This window comes from Carassius carassius, chromosome 16 (assembly GCF_963082965.1).
Source record: "Carassius carassius chromosome 16, fCarCar2.1, whole genome shotgun sequence".
Lineage (NCBI taxonomy): Eukaryota > Metazoa > Chordata > Actinopteri > Cypriniformes > Cyprinidae > Carassius > Carassius carassius.
Genome location: NC_081770.1, coordinates 17,188,169 through 17,209,804, shown reverse-complemented (window position 1 = coordinate 17,209,804; position 21,636 = coordinate 17,188,169). Strand labels below are relative to the sequence as shown.

Sequence of the window (21,636 nt, the reverse complement as noted above, 5' to 3'; positions counted from 1 at the left end):
TTGTTATTATTTTATCACCACAACATCATCTTTCAATATTTGCCTCAACATTTTGTTTCATTTTCTTTTATATTATCTTGGAGAAATAAAATAGACAAATGCACACTGACTTTAGGGCTATAAATTGAATAGAATTTTCAATTACAAGATCATTTGGCCTATAAAGATTTTCATTAGAAATGTGTGTGTTCATAATTAGATATTTAACTTTATTATTGCAAAAATAAACACAGTTTGAGAGTGTTGAAATTTTAGGAGAAAAAAAGGATGAGAAACACAGTATGTAGGAAGAATCTTAATTTGATCCCTACTGAATTCTAATTTCAGTCATAGAGAAATCACTCAGATATTCATGAGCTCTCATTTGGGATTGTTCTTTCCTATGGGAAGGTGTTGATTGTCTCATAACTGAATGATTCAGCACAATGGATCTCTCACTCTATGCAAAGAACATTTTAATTTTACAAACTAAGAGGGTCAATGTAGATGGGGGACCCCTTGTAATTGTTTTGAATTGCTGTCTGTTTTAAAGGCTATTACCAATGTAGAAACATCCAATAATAGGATCCCAAAAAAAGACTCATTCATTTGAGTTACTGTGTGCTACAATCCCAAAGGTTAAATGAATTCCTGTCATTCTCAGGAACCCTGGTCGTTCTTTTGTAAATACTAATTGAAAATGAAATTAGACAGTGTCCCCAATGGCCATTTGTCCCCAGGCTGCACGAGTAGCAATTCAAACAGTACGTCTCCTTTTATTTTGTCAAACCCTCATTTACACTTACCTTTCTTGTCTCTGTCATAATTGATGCAGGAAAGGAGACGAAAGGATTGAGATGGAGGACTAGGGGGGATTTGTAAAGTCCACAGAGATTTGCTATCCCATGAGTCATCTTTTCCAAAAGGTAGATAAGGCTAGAGTTTGAGGAACAGGGACAAATAGACCTCTCTGGAAAGCTGCTATCATCCTTGGGAGCACCTCATCTCTTGCTAATACAGTCTTGCCGGATTGCAAATTGCCTGCCATCACACTTATGGAGGAAGATGAGATGGCAAGCAGAGGGGATGCAAGCTGTCACCCACCTCGGCCGATAAATCCCATCGTTGTCTAAGGGATTTGCGCTGACCTTGCGGAAATGGGACAAAAAGCCCAGGCAATAACCCTTCATATGTGTAATCACAGGGCCGATAAATCTATTTTTAATGGAAGACAGCTGCTAATGCTTTCATCTTTCTCTGCTCCACTGGCAGAGGGCAGGCTTCTTGTTTTATTTGACACGGCACGTGATGCTCGACAGAACAGGAGCGTGCGTCTGGATGATCATGAGCAAGATGAGGGTGTACTTATTCAATAAAATATGATGATGTGACCCCATATCCTGCTGCAAAAAATAATTTCCTGCGTGCTCCAAAAGTGCTCAGATGGATCCTGTAACCTATATGTGGTAGAGTAAAAAGGACACTGGTTTGTTCAGTGGTGTATAAAACAATGGGGTCATTTTTAGTCACAGGAAATGAGGTAAAGATTTCAGGGTGTTGCTTCACACCTTCTGACATCAGGACATCTTCCCTAGTGTACGAGCGAGACCTCGTTTTCCCCGCATAGCTAATCCTTCACCAGTCTGTTGTGGTTGGGTAACTGTTTGTAGGCTGCGGAGGCCATATAGGAGTGTGAAATTGTTGTTAGGAGTTGAAGGTGAGGGAGGACACAAAACCCAGGGGGCTTCTGACCCTAAATTCACATTAATCTTCTATTAAGATGCTAATCAGTGAATGCTAACAGAACATTACGTCTATATATTAATGGCAAATTTAAAAGGCAATATTTCTTTATGGTGCAGGTTTTCCCAAAGGACTAAATGTGACATCCAAGTGTGCAAGTAGGCCGTGTTTTCCAGGTGTTCAGTGCATTGACCTCCGGCCGCCCTACACTGGCTACGTCTGTGGACGATGTCCTCCAGGATACCAGGGCAATGGGCGCACCTGCACAAAACAGTCAAAGCAAAGCAGTAAGTACTTTTTTAACTTAACAACATTGCAATCAGTCTTTCAAAACTGTATATAAATATATAAATGCATGCACAAGGACTGACACAAAACTAAACAATACAACTTTTTCAGAGTTGTTGCATCATCATGAAGACTTAACTTACATTTTTAGCTTTGTTTAAAAATGAGTCTGTTTTCCCATTTAAATCCTTTCTTAATCCTCCTTGTTTTATCTCCTGAATGCGCAGAGCTCCAGTAATTAGAGAAAAACATAACGAACAGGAAACAAGCCTATTGTAATCCTCAGAACGCGACAGGTGCTTTGATACGGTTGATAAGTGAGACCCGGAAACGTCTAATGCTCCGTCATGCACAGGCTGCGGATCGGTGGTTGCTGACCAACAATGTGCTTTTGGCTGACGAGTATAGGGAAAAGAACAAGACAGTAAGGAATTAGGGAAAAAGTGTGCAAACTCATTTAGATAGGGGATGAGTAGGGGTGAAGACAGTGAGGATTTTTTTCTTGTTTCTGTTTTTTTTAGTCTGTGATTCTCCTTTTATATTAAAAAAAAAAGCAAAACTACCAGACTGCATCTTATCCCTTCTTATCCCCAGAGTACAGTATGTTACATTTTACTCAATGGAAATGTTGTTAGACTTCTTAATCTGTTCCTTTGCATGAAAAATCCCTCGAATACATTTTCCTTGGTTGCAGTATCGCAGCACGACGGTAAAAGCCTTCAGAGCGGGCTAATGACTTTTAATGCATTTTTCCCTATGAATGGGCCACTGCTGGAACCATTCCTAATAGTGCCGTTATCAGGAGTGAATCCATGAGCAGACACAGTGGGAACTAGAAAAGAAACAGCTTCATTTTGTAAGCTAATTCCCTTATTGTCGCCACATGCATCCCAGATTCTTACACACTCAGAAACAACTGTGTGTCTCTGTTGTTGGGATTTCATTCTGTTGTATTGTGTCTTTGTTTCTCGCATGTGGATGGGGGACAAAATAAATATTGTCGAGCAGCCACAGTGACTTTCTGTTGTTTATAAGTAAATATACCAGCACCACCATGAGGTTTTAAGCTAGTACTGAGCACCATTGGATCATAACTGTATTTCTGGTGATCTCATTGTGAATAATCTTCAATAGTCTGTTTAATATATCCAGAGGATGTTGATGAATCATAACTGCAAAAAAACACTATCAATCTGTTCTTTTCATTTTGAGCTTTGTTGGGGCTGACAAGTAAATTTTTTTAAAGATATATTAAAATTATTTACTGTTCATAAGCTTGACAAGTTGCTTTTCTTCTTGCATAATAAGCTTGTCCTCTTATCTAGCACCCCGCTACTCACCACAACTGACCCAAGCCACGAACAACATACCCCATGTCTCCCACGGCTTTCCCCATCTGCACCTACCCGTTCTTCCATTCAGGCAACCTCAGAGACGCCTATCCTCACCAGCGAGGGTCCCACACCATCAGGTCACCACTCACATCCCCCTTCCACCAACCTTTTCACCTGTCACTGGGAAAGGGGAGTTGGAGCTGACTGCAAGACACACACCTGCCTCAACCAGCAGCAGGGATCACCTCCTCTCTCACTCTCACAGTAAACTGAACGTTCTTCAGAGTCCAGAGGAGCGAGATGCTTCATTTAAAGTCTTGGCAGGTGGATTTGCAGGCGTCACGTCTGGAAAAGTCACATTACCTCACACTTCAAGGCACATTAAAGCACTAAGGAAGTCACCAGAGCAATCCAGTCTGGTCACAATTATCCGACCTCGACCTTGGACACCTCCAGACTCCCAGAAACCCCTAACGGCAGCCCTAACCTCCCTTTCTTTCTCCTTTCCGGAGACTGAGTTCTCTGCAGATGGAGGCCTTGGGGCCGGAATCCAAGACCCCTATGAGACGCAACCACTGTCTCAGGAGAGTTCCACCTACCTTGGTGAGCAAAGCCAAACCAAAATCTTGGAAAACCAACCAACTCTTCAGAATGGTAGACACCAAAGCAAGAGCAAAAATGTGGTTCTCTTAGAGGAGAGAAGCTTCACTTGTGCAGATATCCCTTGCTTCCCAGGAGTCCACTGTGAGCTTGCAGGGGATGGGAAACCTATATGTGGAAGGTGTCCTTTGGGATACATTGGAGATGGGCGAATGTGCAGAGGTAATTTTAGATTTGCGAGATTACTTTTCTTTATTTATTGATTAGTTAGCCCTGCAAGTCCAACATTAGAGACTTACTTGTCCATGACATAAACGTCTGAGAAAAAAAATTGCCCACTTACACTGCAAAATGTGCAAATATTATGTATCTTACGCTCCCCTAAAATGTGCATATTAATAACTTAAATAAATAAATAGCCCAAAACACACTGCACGATTTTAGCAATCCTTCAAGATCACTGCAGGTCACACTTGTCCGACATGAATCTAATAATTGGTTGGTTGGTCAGTAAACATGGATTGTACCAGCAAACACACTGTGCAATGATCATGCTGTATCGTAGGCTAACTTTGGTCGCAAAATCATGACAACGGCCATCTTTGAACCTCTCTCACTGTATGACACAGGACAACCGATTAGGAGCCACAATCACAGAAATCGCCATGATCAATTCACAATACCAATCTTTCATCTGGGACAGCCGAAAATCATGCAGTGTGTTTAGGGCTTTAGAGCAGTAATATGTACCCTTAAGGTGCTTCTATGACAGGTGCTTCCCTTTTAAGAAAACTGCCCTTCTAAGAGTGTCGACAAGTATGGTCAGATAGCCATATGTAATTTAAGGGATGGTTTACCTGAAATAGTTGATACCATAATTTAGATGCCACTAACCTGGCAAACTTTGTTCATTTTATTAAACCAGGACATTCCTGATTAGGCTCCTAGGCAAAATGGTGGACCCTGACTCCCAGAAACAGTGCAAAGCCATTTATTCTGATTTTAACTTTCAATATCTGTATAGTAATTGCTGATTTTATGTGTAAAATGTCCGTGGACAGATTGTGGGCATGATTTCTGAGGTCTAGACTATGGAAAAGTGTGCAGCATGTGGAGTTTAAGACTGACAACTGACAGTAACTGGTGTAAACAATATGTTAATTCCCCGAGCATGCTCTAGGCATAAGGGATAAATACATTCCTTGAGCTCTATCCCATGGGTTCGCGAACCTGAGAAAACCAAGAGCAGTGAGTGGAAGAATCACTAGAAACATGTTTGCTATTGTAATCCCATGTTATTGCATTACAATGTTGAAATTCACTCAGGACAATAATTACTTATGCATTCATGGATTATATTCTGGCACTGTTTTGAAGGTATGAATATAGCGTCAACATGCACAAAATAGTCACAGGTGTTTTGCGTTGAACTCTACAAAATTTATGTGGTAAACAATACCCAACTATTCAAATCAGTCCTGTATTTTTCTGAATGCTTGAAGGAACAATTTAGGGTGAATCTTAAACAGCAAGCATGGTCATTTTCTAAAAATATAACACTAGTGTCTCCTGAACTTTAAAAACGACTTGCTTTAATTAAAAGGTGCACACTTAAAATAAGTATAGTACATAGATAATTTGTGTATGTTTTCGCTTCCTGTGCTTCAGTGCCGCAGATGGCAGAAAATATGTGTTTGCCTTTTGACAGAGTGAATCTTACCATGTGTTATTTGTGTTTGCATGCCATTTGTGCCTTCAGCCGTGTGCAGACATGCCTGCGGTAGAAACATGGAGTGTGCGGCCCCCAACACATGTCGCTGCAAGAAGGGATATCGTGGTCCCAATTGTAAAACAGGTCACAAACAAAAAAACACAAGTGTTTATGATGTTGTAAATATGGTCATAGGTATAATCTCAAGACTCATTTGTTGAATAACATAATTTTGGATTCTCACAGCAATCTGCAGTCCAGCTTGCCTGAACGGAGGGAAATGTGTGGCGCCAGATGTATGCGATTGCATGTCAGGTTACCATGGAGAGGCTTGTGAAAGGGGTAAGAGGGCTGAAATTTCATTGCCATTCAGCTCTAGTTTAAATATTGTGTAAAGAAGTGCATTTTTCCACTTATTTGTAGTTCGTAGGCGTTTTTGAGTTAATGATCCTATGAAATGGCTTGATAAGTGCTGTTTTTCTGGTCTTTTTAAACAATGGTCAGTAGCCTTTTGTCTGTAACAGCCTTTAGTCTATGAATCGTGATTTTAATGGTCAATAGCCTTTTGTTTACATCACAGCCTTTTGTTTATGAACCATGATTTGCTGCTTTTATTACAAGTTGGAGTGGTATTTATAAATTTAATAGGAGACAACATTGTTCTGAGAGCATTTCATTTGACGAATGTTTCCATACGCATTTTATGATGAGGAAAATGATTGTCCATTTTATATCAGTGTAGGTTTATTTTCTGTCAAATAGCATACAGATGGCCTCAAGTATTATGTTTTTTGGTACCATTTTGCAAGTCTGTACCATTTGTGCCTTCCATAAAGAGGCTAGAGTCGAATAATCTGCACAGGCTTGATGAGGTATGTGTTAGCGGTTTGCTTTTTGTGATATATGACTTTATTTTATGTGCATTTGGTCGTATGAATATTCCCGCAGCTCTCTGCAATTTGCCCTGCCTGCATGGAGGCACCTGCGTGGGACGAAACACCTGTTCATGTCCCTATGGCTTCGTAGGGCCCAGATGTGAAACCAGTGAGTCCTGATAAATCACGTTTTCTTGGATTTCATGCGCATGTGGATGTTAAACATAATCTCTTGCAACCCTAGTGGCCACGGATGGTATCACATGTGTTTTGGTTTCATTTACACAGTGGTGTGCAACAGTCACTGTCAAAACGGTGGGAAGTGTGCATCACCGGATGAGTGTGAATGTCTGGTGGGGTGGACGGGACCATCGTGCGAGACCGGTGAGAGAGTGTGTGTGGTTGGCTCCCTGTGGGACCAATCTCTTCTCACTAAATCCATCATATCTGTGTGTGCTGCTTCCTGGTGGCATTTAGCTGATGTAGAACCTCTATCTTTTCATTTTTTCTGGTGGTGCAGAGAAAACATCAGCTATTATTTCAGCCTGATGATAACTTCCTCTCATCAACCTGTGAGGATCAATTACTATCAATTGAGTAGAAAGCCTCAAAGTAACAACTGTAGTTTTTATTCACATAAATAATACTTTAAACCAATAGAAGTCAACTCTGACTCTCTTAACAAAGCAATAAGATGTTCCTATAGGTAAGAGGTGTTTTTTTAGGAATAGAGACAGTGAATTAACTTTTTATTATTATCATTATTTAGTAAGTTTTTATTTTAATGTTAAGTTTTACTAATTTTGTTATGAGCTTTTGTCTTTTTTATTATGTGTAAGTTTATTTTTATATATATATTTTTTACTTTTAGTATGTTTAGAACTTAAGAATTATATATCTTAGAGCTTATTTCAGTTAACTGCAAATGCAACATTTCTAATTTTCTATTTTTATAGGTATTCATCTGTTATTTCTAATGTTTTTACTTTAATTTCACCACACTCACACTCACACTCTCTCTCTCTCTCTCTCTCTCTCTCTCTCTCTCTCTATATATATATATATATGTGTGTGTGTGTATAATTCTAGCCTAGAATCTCACTATTGTATAAACATCATGTACAATTTATATTTATGATTTTCAAAAGGTTTTTAATAAAGTTTGACATTGAACAATAATTTATTTATTTACTGTCATTGATAGGCCAGATTTACTCTCTTTGCAGAGTATTTTCTACCGCCCCTGCTGTGATTTTGACCTCACAAACACTCAACAGTGAGATCTGACCCCAAAACGCTAGCCAAGGTTTCCTTCTCGTTTTATTTAATAAATGTATCTGTCTGCAGCTCTGTGTGACCCCGTGTGTCTCAACGGTGGAACCTGCATTCGGCCGAACTCCTGCACCTGCCAGCCTGGTTTCTACGGGGCTCGGTGTCAAAACGGTAACAGCACTTCTTTTTGAATCAACTTTCCTGATGCATCGCCTTGTTTTCTGAGAGCTTACAAAGGCCGGATATCAATTTCTTAAGAGTGTGAGGTGAAGCATGACTATAGCACTTTAAAACAATAAAATGGATGGGCCTTAAAAAACATTTGGATTCTACTGAAGTCTTGCGCTTGCTCCAGATGCAGGACGTTTGATGTGTATTTATCGATTCCTCTGCAGCAGCTTCATGGGGTGAGGAATGAGTCACGTAATGGCTTGAAACAGCGGCTTGGTAAAGATGTTTTTGATGATGGGGAATGACTCTAATGTCTGGGTTGCTTCAAGTTTTGTGAAATGTAGGAGCTTTTAGAGTGTGTTTCCCCAGCCATGTCAGATTTTGACCTTACGGCTGTTTGATGTGTCCGTCATCAGTTCAGAGAACACAGGTGTGATTTTCATTCATCAAATGCTGGACTTTTATGTGCTTCTCTTTCTTTCAGCCGTGTGCAGCCCACCCTGCAAGAACAACGGACACTGTATACGAAATAACATCTGCTCATGTGTGGAGGGATATTCTGGGCCACGCTGTGAGAAAAGTAAGTGTTGTCAGGTTTTGGTAAATCTTAAATCATAAACTTATAGGTTTACATCTCTAAGCACCCTTTGAAACACAAGACATGATGGGAGTCACAGCATATGGAAGGAAAGTATAGAGTTGTTTTGTTGATCAAAATGACAGAAAATGGCGCTCTGGGAGCCAATATCAGATGTTAGCTGAGGAGTTACATATGGCCTGTCTGATCAAGAAGGAAGAGAGATGAAATTAAGAAAAAACAGTGAGTTATTTCAGTGTGAAAATTACGAGACATATGGGATCAGGAATGGATTAAATCATTTGAATGGCAAGTTTCATTAAATTAATATTCAAATAACATTTAAGATACATTGATAATGTCCTTATGTTGAGGTCAAACGTAAACCTTTTATTTTTTTCCTAAATATACTTCACACCATAGTCAGTAAGCAGCTAATTAATTTTTGCTTTTAAATATAGTTGGAATAGAGAAAATGCTAATGGCAATAATAATAATAAAATAATAATAATAATAATGCAATATTATCATAGTCAATAATGAAAAGACCAATTTAAACAGATAAAATAATGCATATTTAAATTATAATAACAATAATAATAATATTAAAATAATAATAAAATGTCATATTTATAATAAAAAACATTTAAATAACTGATTTATGAATAAGACATCCAAATAAAACACAAGTTTTTTATAATAATAATAGTAACAACAACAACTACAATAATAATGTTTATAATAATAATGTTAATAATAATGTCAAAATGTATTATATTAAATAATTATAAAGAACATTTCAAATGTAAAAATAAATCATAACATGAATAATTTATCAATAATTAAACATGTCTTAAATTAAATAGCTATACTAATAATAAATATTTGACATTAATTACAAATAATAATTTAAACAAATTTTAAATATAAAAAAAACAGAATAACGTATTAATAATAAACATTTGATTTAAAGCCTTTAATCAATTATGATAAGAAGAATGTCATATTTTATATTACATATTAAAAATGAAACATTTGTTTGTAGGGTGAAGTATGAATAATTAGTATAATTGAATTAAACATTAATAATAATAATAATTATTATTATTATTATTATTATAATGGTATTCAATCTTTTAAAAATCAAAATGGAAAAGTCTATAAATTAGTACATTATTATTAATAATGTTGGTTTAAATATTTTTTTTATTTTTTTTTTATTTAGAAATCCTTTTAATTTGATCTGTTTTATGTTGTCAAAATTGAAATCAGTATTTCAGACACATATAGACCAATCCAACTCTAAAATCCTTCATGTGTCTACAAAAAAAAGTTATTTTATTACATCGGTCAATCAGTAAATCCAAAGCTTTACCTTTCCATGCCTCCACAGGTGTGTGTGAGCCGGTGTGTATGAACGGAGGGCGATGCGTCGGACCAGATGTGTGTGACTGCGCGTCAGGCTGGAGCGGAAAGAGATGTGATAAACGTGAGTAACCAAACCTCATCCTGACCAAGACCTTGAAGTGACCTCCTTACCTCATGTTAGCAACGGTCCAAGAGTGGAAACATTCCAGTCACAGGGATGACCTTGAACAGCCAGAGAAGTATCTTAGAACAGAAATCCTACAGTTCCTGTGTAATATTTAGCAGAAACTAACAGTTCTACTTGTATAATCTTAACAAAATCACACGTTTGGTCGTGTGTCCCAGTGATTAGAGCCTTGTTTGTTTGTTTGATTGTAGTTTTTCTCTCCGTTTCTGTTCCTCCAGCTGTGTGTCTGCAGAAGTGTTTAAATGGAGGTGAATGTGTGGGGACGAACACCTGCCACTGCCGTCCCGGCTGGAAGGGAACTCTCTGCCAAATCCGTAAGTGACTCCTATCCGAGCAACAGAAATGCTGATGTTCTCACGAGAAGAGTGGATCAGGATCAGTTTGAAATGGCTTTTCCTTGAGATTGACCTGCATAGGAATAGTTCATTTAACATGAAACTTTAGACATATTTGAATGAGATTTGAGAGCTACAATGGATTTAAATATATATATATATATTTATAATATATATATTTTTTTCAGTTCATCACATAAAGCTAAAATATGGACTCATTTTTGATACCATTTATGATTTAAGTTTTGACTTTTTCTTGACAGCATTTTTTCACTTTAATATGGAAAAGAGCAACCATGACATTCTTCAAAATGTCTTCTTATCTTCCTATCAGTCTATATATCAATATATATGCATATTTCATCATGTTTTATATTTGTACTTACTCTGTTCAAAATTTGTCATCTAAAATATATCTAATAAAACGATAATTAACGACATGATTTTTCCACAGCAATCTGTGAACAGAGGTGTTTATATGGAAGCCGATGTGTTCAACCTAATGTGTGCGCTTGCAGAAGTGGTTACATGGGAACCCTTTGCTCTAAGAAGGTAATTAATTAAAATGAATAAATAAATATTTTTATTAGAAAAACAATGCATTAAAAAAAAATTATTCTTATTCTTATTATTATTCTTTTGCAGCTTCCTGTCCAGAGAGGGTAAGGAAATGACATGAGTCATTGCTGCACTGAGGACACTGGGCCCATATTTTACTACTTATTATCCTGACAGGGTTACACCATCTGTTTCAATTTGTAAATATCATATCTGAAGATATTAATTTATGTACAAGGTATAATATAATATTTTTATTACACGGTTTTCAAACTTTTCTATATTGGTGAAAATGATTCCGAACAAAATAAATGGGTGTATTTTACGAAACACTTTTGAGTTCATTCTAACATCCACTCGCACTTTACACAGAAGATCTAAATATTTTTTGCAATTTCGTTTAGTGATGGACGGCAGTGGAAAATAAATTTCATGCTTCACCTCTAAATGACCTTCGACTTGTTTGGCCAGATTTGATTTTTATCACACTGCAGTGTAAAGTAGAGTTTGACCGAAAAACGATCTCTCTTGTTATTCAAGCCAAGGCATAGACAATTTAGCATCCTTTGTCATCCTTCCTCCAACTAAGTGGCCTGAAATTCGGCTGCACTCTATTTCTCAGAGGACGTCCCCTTTAATGTGACTGGAATGTTAAAAAAACACGTAAACATGCTGTTTGTGTCACGCCTGGCGGAGCGTGCAGTGGCTGCAGGTTTACCGCAGATCGCTTGGCAAATATAAACAGACATCTCGGTGACAACACAAACAAGCATCTGAACTAATTAACGGCCATTGATGGCTGCCATTAATGAGTCAGCCGCAGATAGTTCCTCTCATGCATAGCTAATAATCCAGCTGTTCGTATACGATTACCTGAGGTGCGCAAAAATAAAGAGAAAAGGACGGCAAACATTAAACTGCTTGCTGTTTTTAAATGCAATAAACTGTTCATCATTAGTTTGAAAGGGTTACGAGGAGGCCGATTAGAGTTTGATTTATTAATTATGAATATTTATGAAATACACACACTACTGTTCAAAAGTTTGGAGTTTTTCTGAAAGACGTTTATTCAGCTAGGACGAATTAAAATGCTCGAAAGTGACAGTAAAGACATTTATAAAGTTACAAAAGTTTCATATAAACATGGTTCTTTTAAACTTTCTATTCATCAAAGAATGATGGATCACAGTATGGACAAATGTTTTTAACACTGATTGTGAGAAAAGTTTCTTGAGCAGCAAATCAGCATATTCTAATGATTTTTGAAGGATCATGTGACACTGAATACTGCAGTAATTATGCGGGAAATACAGTTTTGCATCACAGGAATAAATTACATTTAAAATATATTCACAATCATTTTAAATTGTAATAATATCTCATAATATTACAAATTGTACTATATTTTAATCTTTGGTGAACACATATGACTTCCAAAAACATTTAAATAAAAATAAAACTTACAAACCTTAAGCTTTTGAATGTAGTGGACCTCGTTAATAGCACTTTTAAATCTGTTTTGCCTCTGTTCCTATTCAGTGTAATTGAATGGAAATTAGCAATCTATATTATAGAATTAGTCAATGTAGGGCTATATTTAATTTCTGACAGGTATGAAAATGAGGCTCTGAAAAATATCAGTACAGCGCATTCATTAGATACAGTTAACAACTTACAGATTGTTCAACCAATGTAACAGCTTTCTGAAAAAAAAACACTTGACAGACAAAAACTTAAAACAGCTTTGAAAGTTGTGAAAATTACATGATGTAGGACCTTTATGCAGCCACACAACCTAATTTTTATTTTACAAAATTCAATTGTCTAAACTAATTTTGCAACATGAAATTAATCTATATGAATTTGTGAAAATTAACCATGGTTTTACTACAAATAAATAATAATAATAATAATAAAACATGGTTACTTAAACCATGTTGTTGCTACACTCACCATAGTTTAACCATGGTATTTGTAACTGTGGTTATACAAATGGTATACGCCAAAAGTTACTACAGTTACTACACTTTTACGATAGCCATTAGGTCTAATTTTCGTAACCGGTAGACATTGTGCCTGAACACCCACTACACACCAGCTTATTGGTGGTGAGAAGACAGAGTGATGAAGCCAATCAGAAGATTTTAGGATGGTAAGGAGGCCATGACGGTCAGAGGCCAATGGCTGAATTTGGCCAGGATGCCGGGGTTACACCCCAAAAAATTTTTCGAATGACATCCTTGGATTTTTATTTACCACAGAGAGTCAGGACCTCGGTTTAATGTCTCATCTGAAAGATTGTGCTTTTTATCAGTATAGTTTCCCCGTCACTATACTGGGGCGTTAGGACCCACACAGACCACAGGGTGAGCACTCCCTGCTGGCCTTGATAACACCTCTTCCAGCAGCAACCTAGTTTTCCCAGGAGGTCTTCCATCCAGGTACTGACCAGGCTCAACCCTGCTGAGCTTCAGTGGGCAACCAGTCTTGGGCTTCGGGGTGATATGGCTGCTGGATAAGGTGGAGTATAATCAGAACATGATTAAAGAACTGTAATTCTTAGGAGAACTTTCTCTTTAAGGTCTACATGTTGTCGCGCAGGGCTTTGTGACTTTTACGATATATTAAGGAAAGTCATATGGGATTTTCAGACAAATCTTTAATTAAAGACATCAAGAATTCCTGCACAGTAAGATAATTCGTCAAGTTCACAACTTTAAGCACCTTACCAATGTGTCCGCCCATGGGTGTGACTGAAAGTGTGTTCGTTTCCATGGAGAGGCGTAGCTCCCTGTCTCGTACCTCCCGCTAAGATGGCATGACAATGAATTTCATCATCTCACTTTCAGGCTCAGGTTGTAGATTACAACCACAGGTGGTGTGAGTTTTCACAGAGTGGGAATAGAAACACGAAGATCATGGGGGGAAGTATACTTTATCTATACTTTAGACATCATCAAGGCCAGTCAATCACCGACAGACAGCCCTGTAGACACGTCCACAGAAAGATAGTAAAGTGCGCGTGCGTGAAATATAAATTTGTGCTGGTGCCAAAGAAACAAGCAACATATGCACAAAGTCTGTTCTTGTGCTCTGATCTTAATGGTTTCGAAGCTAAATTGATGTCTTTCAATCAGCTGTTCTTTTTGACTCACTGTAGCCTACATGAATATCAGGACTGATTGAAACGATGGCAGAGTTGTATTATTATGTTAGTTGACTGTGGTGTTCATTTACATTACAGAATAAACCATCTGAGTGTGCACATCTCAAATCAAGAAATGTCATACTTCACCCTTATAATATTAATATTAAAATAAATAAAATACTTAAAAAAATCATTTGTACAAATTAAATGAGAAATTTAAGGTTTGTCATTTAATTCATTGGCCTATAGACTAATTCAATTTTACTATTTTTTTCATTACAGTATTATACACGCCTATTGTAGTATTATACACGCCTATTGTAGGCTATTCGTTATTTTCATTTTTATTATATTTTTTTTGATCAATTACATTTTTTGACAGAATTTTATTTTTTTAGGTGAACCATCCTTTTAATAGTCCTAAAAACATCATTCTATGTGTAAAACATGATTTATTTATTTTTTCTTTAGATTTTGAAGTGTCCTCAACAGCTATAAACTTTTTATAATGCATTGACCTAATAAATGAAAAAAAAAAAAACATTTAGATTTATTTCATTTAATGATATATTTCCATTTAATGTTCAACAGATTGAATCTTCTGGGTATGCATCTAATTTGATATTAATCAGTCATGTGCATGAATCATGCACATAATTATTTCAGTACACATATGCTTCATTTTAAAATAAGCAATAAGTGGTTCTCTTGTTTATGCTTATTGGAAAAATCTACTGTAAATAGTCAAGCTAATGTATTATATTTGTATTATGAAAATATTATTATCAAACACTTGGTTCTTTATGATACTTCAGCTGAAACCATTTAATAACAGAAATTTGATTTTAGAGCCTGTATACGTACATTACAGTCATTTAACAGGAGTCAAAGGGGGGTTTATCTAATCAGCTTCACTTTGTATTATAACACACCACCTCTCATTATTGCTTTAATAATCTTATGTCTCAAGGTCTCTTTTAAATAAAGAGAAAGATTAAGCCATACATTTGCATTATTAACTCGATCAGTGTTGTTATTTAGTATATTGGGATGTGTTAACTATGCTGAATATGATGACAGCTTTCTAACATCTTTTTGTCAAGCTGTGATTCTCACTCCATGTGTTATATTTAAACCTGTTGGGGATTGTCTAGTTAATGCTAGATACTCTCTCTAATCACATTTTGCTTGTCTAGAGGTCATATTGAAAGATGAGCAGCTTAATTTGATCTATTATTTGTACTTGACTTAAGTTATGAGGTGAGATATTTTACTGATCAGCAACATTGTTTTCTACGGTCTTGGCTGATTAGCAGTTAGCAACTTACATTATCTCTCAAAGCAGTTACAGATTGCAGAACTTCAACATTGATTGGATGGTAAGAAACACAAAGAGCTGGATGCAAAAGAACTTAAAAAGGATGAAGACGAGTTACTTTGTCACTAAAAATGTTGTTACCTCGGATTGCAGATTAGCACAAGCATTAAGCTAAATTTGTTTTACTGTGTTGGTTGTTTTCCTCATTTCTAAAATATTTTATTTTTTAAGTGTTTAAGCAAGTATCTAAACTTGTATGTATATATGTATGTTGTAAATAGCTGTGCCAGCAGTTAGCCACTCATTAGCATTAGCAAACCCCTTCAGAGTGCTACAAGGGCCATCTGCTTTATGCCAAGGTCCTGGTCACCTTGTCTGGGTTTATTTTGCGTTAATGACCAGCTAACTGTACATTATTCCTGAATGAACCATTCAATCAGAAAGATGAATGAAGAAGTTGCTTCTAAATGTCACTGTATGCTAGTCTGAGATCCGATTAGTGGCGTTTAAGAGGCTGTTCACGTAGCTACATGTTTGTGTACAAATCTGCTAAAACTAAGTCTATGCTGTCTGTTCCCTTACAAAAATTAACCATGGTTGTGCTACACTAACAATAGTTTAGTTGCCATGGGCATTTGTAGTAAAACTGTGGTTATACAAATGGGGATCAGTGTGCCAAAGAAACATGGATACTATACTTCCACTATACAATGAGTTAAGACCACCGCACAGGAGATTAGAGGAGAAAAGGGAAAAGCTGAGAAGAAAGGAGTGCAGTTTTCTGGCCATAGTTCAGAACTCTCAAGCATGATGAGTAAACCATATATCCCAGAAACCCATCACCTCAAGACTTTTTCCCTTTCTTTTTCCTCCCTTGAGTTGGAGTAGCAAGAAGGTACATGATAGACTGTGTTCCTACACTGCAGTAGTATTTACTTTTTTTCCTCGTAGAGATCTTATCTGGGGACTCTTTTCTTTGAGAGGTTTCTACAGCCCTCAGAGCTGTCTGTCCCTGGGCTCCAATTAGTTGCCTTTAATGGTCAGCAAGGGCACTAGAGAGACCCTCATAAGGTTCTCCGGCCGAGCAAGAGAAATGAAAGCATGAAGTGTGTCTCTCATCTGCGCTGGACTGTCATATGTTTCTTTACCTTATTATATGGCCTCAATCTCAGTCTCTTCCTGTCTGTCTTTTGTTTTGTTCAAAAGGTTGTTCCTGTTACGCAGTTGCTTTTGAACTCTATAACTTTAGAGTGACACAAACAAAATTAAAACAATCAAAAGATAAGGGGCATTAAATCTTTTGTTAATACATTCATTGTGCATTCCATTTTTCCCTCCAAAATGATGTCACTTCCTAGAGGATGATGTTGTTAAAGTCATGAAGGGAAAACTGAACCAAATTAACTTGTTTTATCTTATTGTGAATGATTAATCTGTGTGTTTCTTTTCATTTCTTGCCATTTTTCTGGTGAAATGGCAGACTTATATCTTCTGATGTATTGACTTCTCAAGTTATTTAGTCTTTTTTTTCAATAATCCATTTGCACATTTTCAGATCTTCATCACAGTACATGATCTGAAATGATCTGCCATTACTTATTTCACAGCACAATTTTAAGGACCAGTTTTTTGTTCCTTAAATGCAAAACAAAAGGCTACCATGTAGGATAAGCTTACTGGGTTAACATTTAAAAGTTAGCATAGCACAGTTAGCCTAATTAGCACAGCTAGTAAAAATTGCAACATAGGCCTACATTTTTTCTCTCTCACCAGTCTTGTGTTCACTTAATTGGGAATTAATATGGTTTACATTTTCAAAAATTTTGAATTTAAAAATCAGTGTAATATATTATGACATAATGTATGATGAGGAACGTGAAAATGTACTGCATAACAAGATGCTAATGTTCTCTTGGCGCTGCTGTTCAGTAGACCAGCATCTCAAAAACATGATTTGCAATTGCCCTTATCATTTGGATTATGCTTCATGGCATGGTTTCAAAATAGATTAGTTGCTTTTCAAGTGTTCAAATCTATGTGTAGGTGGACAGGGTATCCTTTGTATGGTGACCTGTATTTAAGAGCACTCCAAAACCCAAGAGAAAAAACTGCCAGAGAGTTTTCATTGGAGCTTTGAAAGTGTTCTAATTTGTGAAACAGGTGCTTAAAAGGTGTGCACAGAGCTTTATAATCTTGCTCCACAAGAAATCAGGCCTTTAAAATGCTAATTAGCACTCAGCTTCGTTCAACTGGAACTGGATTGTAAACTATGTCATACTGTCTATGTAAACTTGGAACTGCAAAACTGTTCAATGAAAATATGAATTGTTTCATGCTCTGCTTGCTTCCACAAAGGCGGGTATCCAGGAAAGCGTCGCTATGAGCCAATGCCGGAGTTTTGCAACTTACCAGGAGCTTTCACCTGCAAATTTAAGTGCCAAGCAAACTCTCGGAGGATTATAATGGCGTATCTTTGTTTTGCATCCCAGCAGGCACTCTTAAAGATTAGAGGCGATGCTGTCAGGATAAACAACACACCCACTGGAGTGTATGTTTGGGCCACGGGCAGTTCATCCACACATGAACTTTGGGAATATTGTAATTTAGGTCTTCAGATAGAACTTAAAGATTAATCAAATTAGTGAAGAGCTGTCATGTGAATATATAAGAAGAATTCATTTGGACAAACTTACCAAATGGCTAAAAAAGGATGTCGATAGTAATTTAAATTCAATGAAGCACTGATAAGTTCCATACATTAAGCTTTGATTGCTCATAGGTTCCACACTGGAACCTCTAATATGTTAACGGTGCATTAAAACCTTGTTTTCAATTTTTGTTTAAAATTTTTGTTTTCATGCCTAATTAGTTCACTTATTTTCTTGGCAATTCTTAGATGTGTGCTTCTTGCCTTAAATCTCCAGTGGTGTGCTACTGGCATCTAGTGGTGGACACTGAAAAATATGAACCTAGTGTCCTACTACTCAGTTTAAGGAAACCATAGAATCTGGCTAAAGATAAAACTGTCATCAAGCAAGTTGTAAGTGTAACTAAACTTCTGCATAAACTACCATACAAAAGAAGCAACAATGTAATGTAGGTATGGTGAACACCAACTGATATTTTCACCACCTCTAAAGATTGACGACAGTATGTGCATGTGAGAAACAGGAACACAGCTGGGCTGTTCAGTCAGACAGGGCATTACAGAGGAACAGGATGACTAATAAGAGAGCACTCTTATACAGCACTAATGTTGTGAGCTACATAAAGCTTCTGTGGAAAATACTGGTTTGATTAGCACTTACATGGATTCTTGTGGTGGTGGTGGTGGGGTGGATGTTAAAACATAGCAAAATAGCTTTTCTTTTAGAAAACTTCATAATACTAATGTTGAGTATGCCTTCAAGTAAGCAAAATGATTCCAGTTACTTAAATAGTGGCACCAACTGATTTTGACACCTTGTTTTGAGTCAACCCGTTTCCAAGAACTCTCTTCACAGTTATTCTCGTCAAAAAATTCTGTCAGATTTGAAACACTGCCTCCTACGTGCAGTAAAAACCCAAATGTGTCTCTCTCCTTTTGGACCTGGAGTGACCCATGGTCCATGTGATACAAATTTTACAGACAACGACAACAGTCTCCGTGTAAAAGTTTTGGAGCTAAATTTAGCGCTTGATCAAACAGAACAAGGTTGCTTAGCTATTGCGTACAAATTATATAACTTACAAAGACTTTATAAGCCAAAGAGAACATGCAATGTTGAGGAAACAATATCAGGAGCAAGGGATGAATGGACCAGAACAAAGAGACAAAAACAAGGTCTTCTCAGGGAAGATAGATCAGATCACCATCCTGGCTTCCTGTTGACCTGCACAAGGTCACCCAGAACGCAAATGTTATAGACCAAAGGTGTAAAAAACACCAAAATCCCTGAACGTGTGTTGGTGCGTGCACTTATTTATATATCTTCGAAACGCCCTCCTTCTTTGGGACATGACAGGTGCCCCCCATCTCCACCTGTCCATCCTTTTCCACAGCCACATGGTGGCGGACAAATCCAGAAAGGGATCAGTCATTTAAGAAATGGCATGCTGAAGTGCCACGGGGCCACGGAAGATCTCTGGATACCGGATCAGACACAGCTGCCCCCCGGCTGCTATTTTCACTCAGCTTAAAGTACCATGGGCAGCCAGCATCTACACCATGGACTACCCACAACTATCAGTCTATCTCTGCACGCCATGAAGTCCACCGCAGGGGAGTATGAGCATCCTGCACATGATACCCAGAGCTTGCCCTCCGACCCTGATGAGCTTGACAGTGGCAGCGAAAGCTCGGAGAAATCCACCGGCGCAGGAAGTCCCATGCAGGGCCACAGGGAGGCTGGGAGACGCAGAGGGTGTCATAGACTTGCAGGGGTGAGCAAACAACGTCAGGCAGCTAATGCTCGTGAGCGAGACCGCACACATAGCGTCAACACTGCCTTCACGGCTCTGCGTACCCTCATCCCTACAGAGCCAGCCGACAGGAAGTTGTCAAAAATCGAGACTCTGCGATTGGCATCGAGCTACATTTCACACTTGGCCAACGTGCTTCTGCTAGGGGAGGACTGCATGGACGGGCAGCCATGTCTGAAATATCACAGCATCTTACAAAGCAACACCAACCTCAAAACTCCACCGGTTCGACCCATCTGCACCTTCTGCTTGAGTAACCAGAGGAAAATGGTGAGTTCTTGAAGGTGGTGAAACTATTAACTGGCAGAACTTTCCAGACACTGACAAATTTGATAATGTATTTGCATGCCAAACTTAATATTACTTGCCAGAAGTACCTTGCCTCTACCTTTTCCTGAATTGATCTCTTAGGAGATCAACTGCAATAATGCATGCCTGTGTATTTTGCATAGAATTGTAAACCAATTGTTGTGTGGGTATGAAGTATAACACTTTTCAATTATCATGTACTTCTGCAGCTTAGAGATGGGGAAAAGCACACAACTGCGTGACAGCAGAAGTTCTCCCGACTGTCCGCTGCTACATAGGAGCTCTGAACTTCTGAATGTTTACATGTAAAGAGACATTTTCTTGCACAGAGACAAAACATTGTTTTATGTTTTTTGTTTATCTCTGAGGACAGACAAAACAAGCAACAAGATGAGAGACGAATATGCACTTTTTCTGCATGCGTGTCCACTTTATCAACTGTGTTTTGGTTAATGTAACCGGAGAATATGTGTAAAGTTGCACCTGGTGGGAGGCTATTTCAGAATCAGATATAGTAAGCAACACCATCCCTCGCCTTAAAAAACAGTCTTGTGTCCGCCTCATGCACGTCACATGATAGTAATTGAAACCTTGCGGTTTGCAGGGGTCGCTGTCAGTACAACAGCGGGTAAAAATCTCCTCCCCTCCCTCTTGTCTCCACATCTACGGCGGGACCACTATCCCAACATGGCTCTCAGAAGACTGTAAACAAGATTCTAACCTCAGCATGATCATTTGGGTTGGGCAAATTCATGCTACGTATTTCATAATGAGAAGAACATAATCTAACATGTCTTGGGAACTACTTTTTGGTCAAGGAACATGATCCCTAACAGGAACCCTGGGTTTTATGATCCTGACCCCAAATGTTTTATAGCCTACCCTAAATCCTTGCAGTCATAATTTGAGAACACACTGGTGACAAAGTTGCGTAGACTGTCGATTAGTAGTTCACACCCTTGCAGACTCAGGAAGAGGGTACATCGAGGTAATTGTTATACAAATGTTGTCATGCTTATGCTTCTGAAACATCAAACACCAGATTCAGTCTTGTAGATTTCACTAAACTTACATGAAGGAAGGCCATTTGAGCACAAATTTGAGTCCAACTCAAGACAGAAGCTTGTTGCATTACATGCAATTTAAGACATTTTTGTGCACATTTCATGCGTCAATTATGCAATCATTTTCCACAACTATAGCTACGCAATCGTATCTTCTAGAAATGCATGCACAAAGCTAAACTGATTCATGATGTGTCAAAAAGGTTTATTTTTTTAATGTATGCATGTATGAGACTGGTCTTTTGAGAGGCAATCTGGCAATTTCATTGGGTATTGCCGCGCTCTTGCTTGACTTGGAGGAAAAGAAAAAGTTTCAAATCCTTGAAAGGATTTTAGAA

The 21,636-nt window shown here is 37.7% G+C and overlaps 2 protein-coding genes across 3 annotated transcripts in view; both read left to right on the top strand.

Moving 5' to 3' along the window:
• LOC132159765 (von Willebrand factor D and EGF domain-containing protein-like) overlaps window positions 1–11,328 on the top strand; it is a 69,269-nt gene extending 57,941 nt beyond the window's left edge. Inside the window, exons 21-32 of one of the 2 annotated variants that reach the window (XM_059569365.1) lie at window positions 1,842–2,009; window positions 3,336–4,166; window positions 5,704–5,799; window positions 5,902–5,997; window positions 6,604–6,699; window positions 6,819–6,914; window positions 7,878–7,973; window positions 8,458–8,553; window positions 9,944–10,039; window positions 10,324–10,419; window positions 10,895–10,992; window positions 11,086–11,328. In XM_059569365.1, coding sequence (XP_059425348.1) covers window positions 1,842–2,009; window positions 3,336–4,166; window positions 5,704–5,799; window positions 5,902–5,997; window positions 6,604–6,699; window positions 6,819–6,914; window positions 7,878–7,973; window positions 8,458–8,553; window positions 9,944–10,039; window positions 10,324–10,419; window positions 10,895–10,992; window positions 11,086–11,106 — 1,886 coding nt within the window. In that variant the 3' untranslated portion in view covers window positions 11,107–11,328. The remainder of the gene's footprint in view (window positions 1–1,841; window positions 2,010–3,335; window positions 4,167–5,703; window positions 5,800–5,901; window positions 5,998–6,603; window positions 6,700–6,818; window positions 6,915–7,877; window positions 7,974–8,457; window positions 8,554–9,943; window positions 10,040–10,323; window positions 10,420–10,894; window positions 10,993–11,085) is intronic. The other variant, XM_059569366.1, reaches the window with a different exon arrangement.
• An 8,209-nt stretch (window positions 11,329–19,537) lies between these two features.
• LOC132159743 (transcription factor 15-like) lies at window positions 19,538–21,281 on the top strand. The gene is made up of 2 exons (XM_059569339.1): window positions 19,538–20,195; window positions 20,444–21,281. Exons 1-2 carry the CDS (start codon window positions 19,650–19,652, stop codon window positions 20,474–20,476), a joined length of 579 nt encoding a protein of 192 aa, XP_059425322.1. The 5' UTR covers window positions 19,538–19,649; the 3' UTR covers window positions 20,477–21,281.
• The last annotated feature ends 355 nt before the right edge of the window (window positions 21,282–21,636 follow it).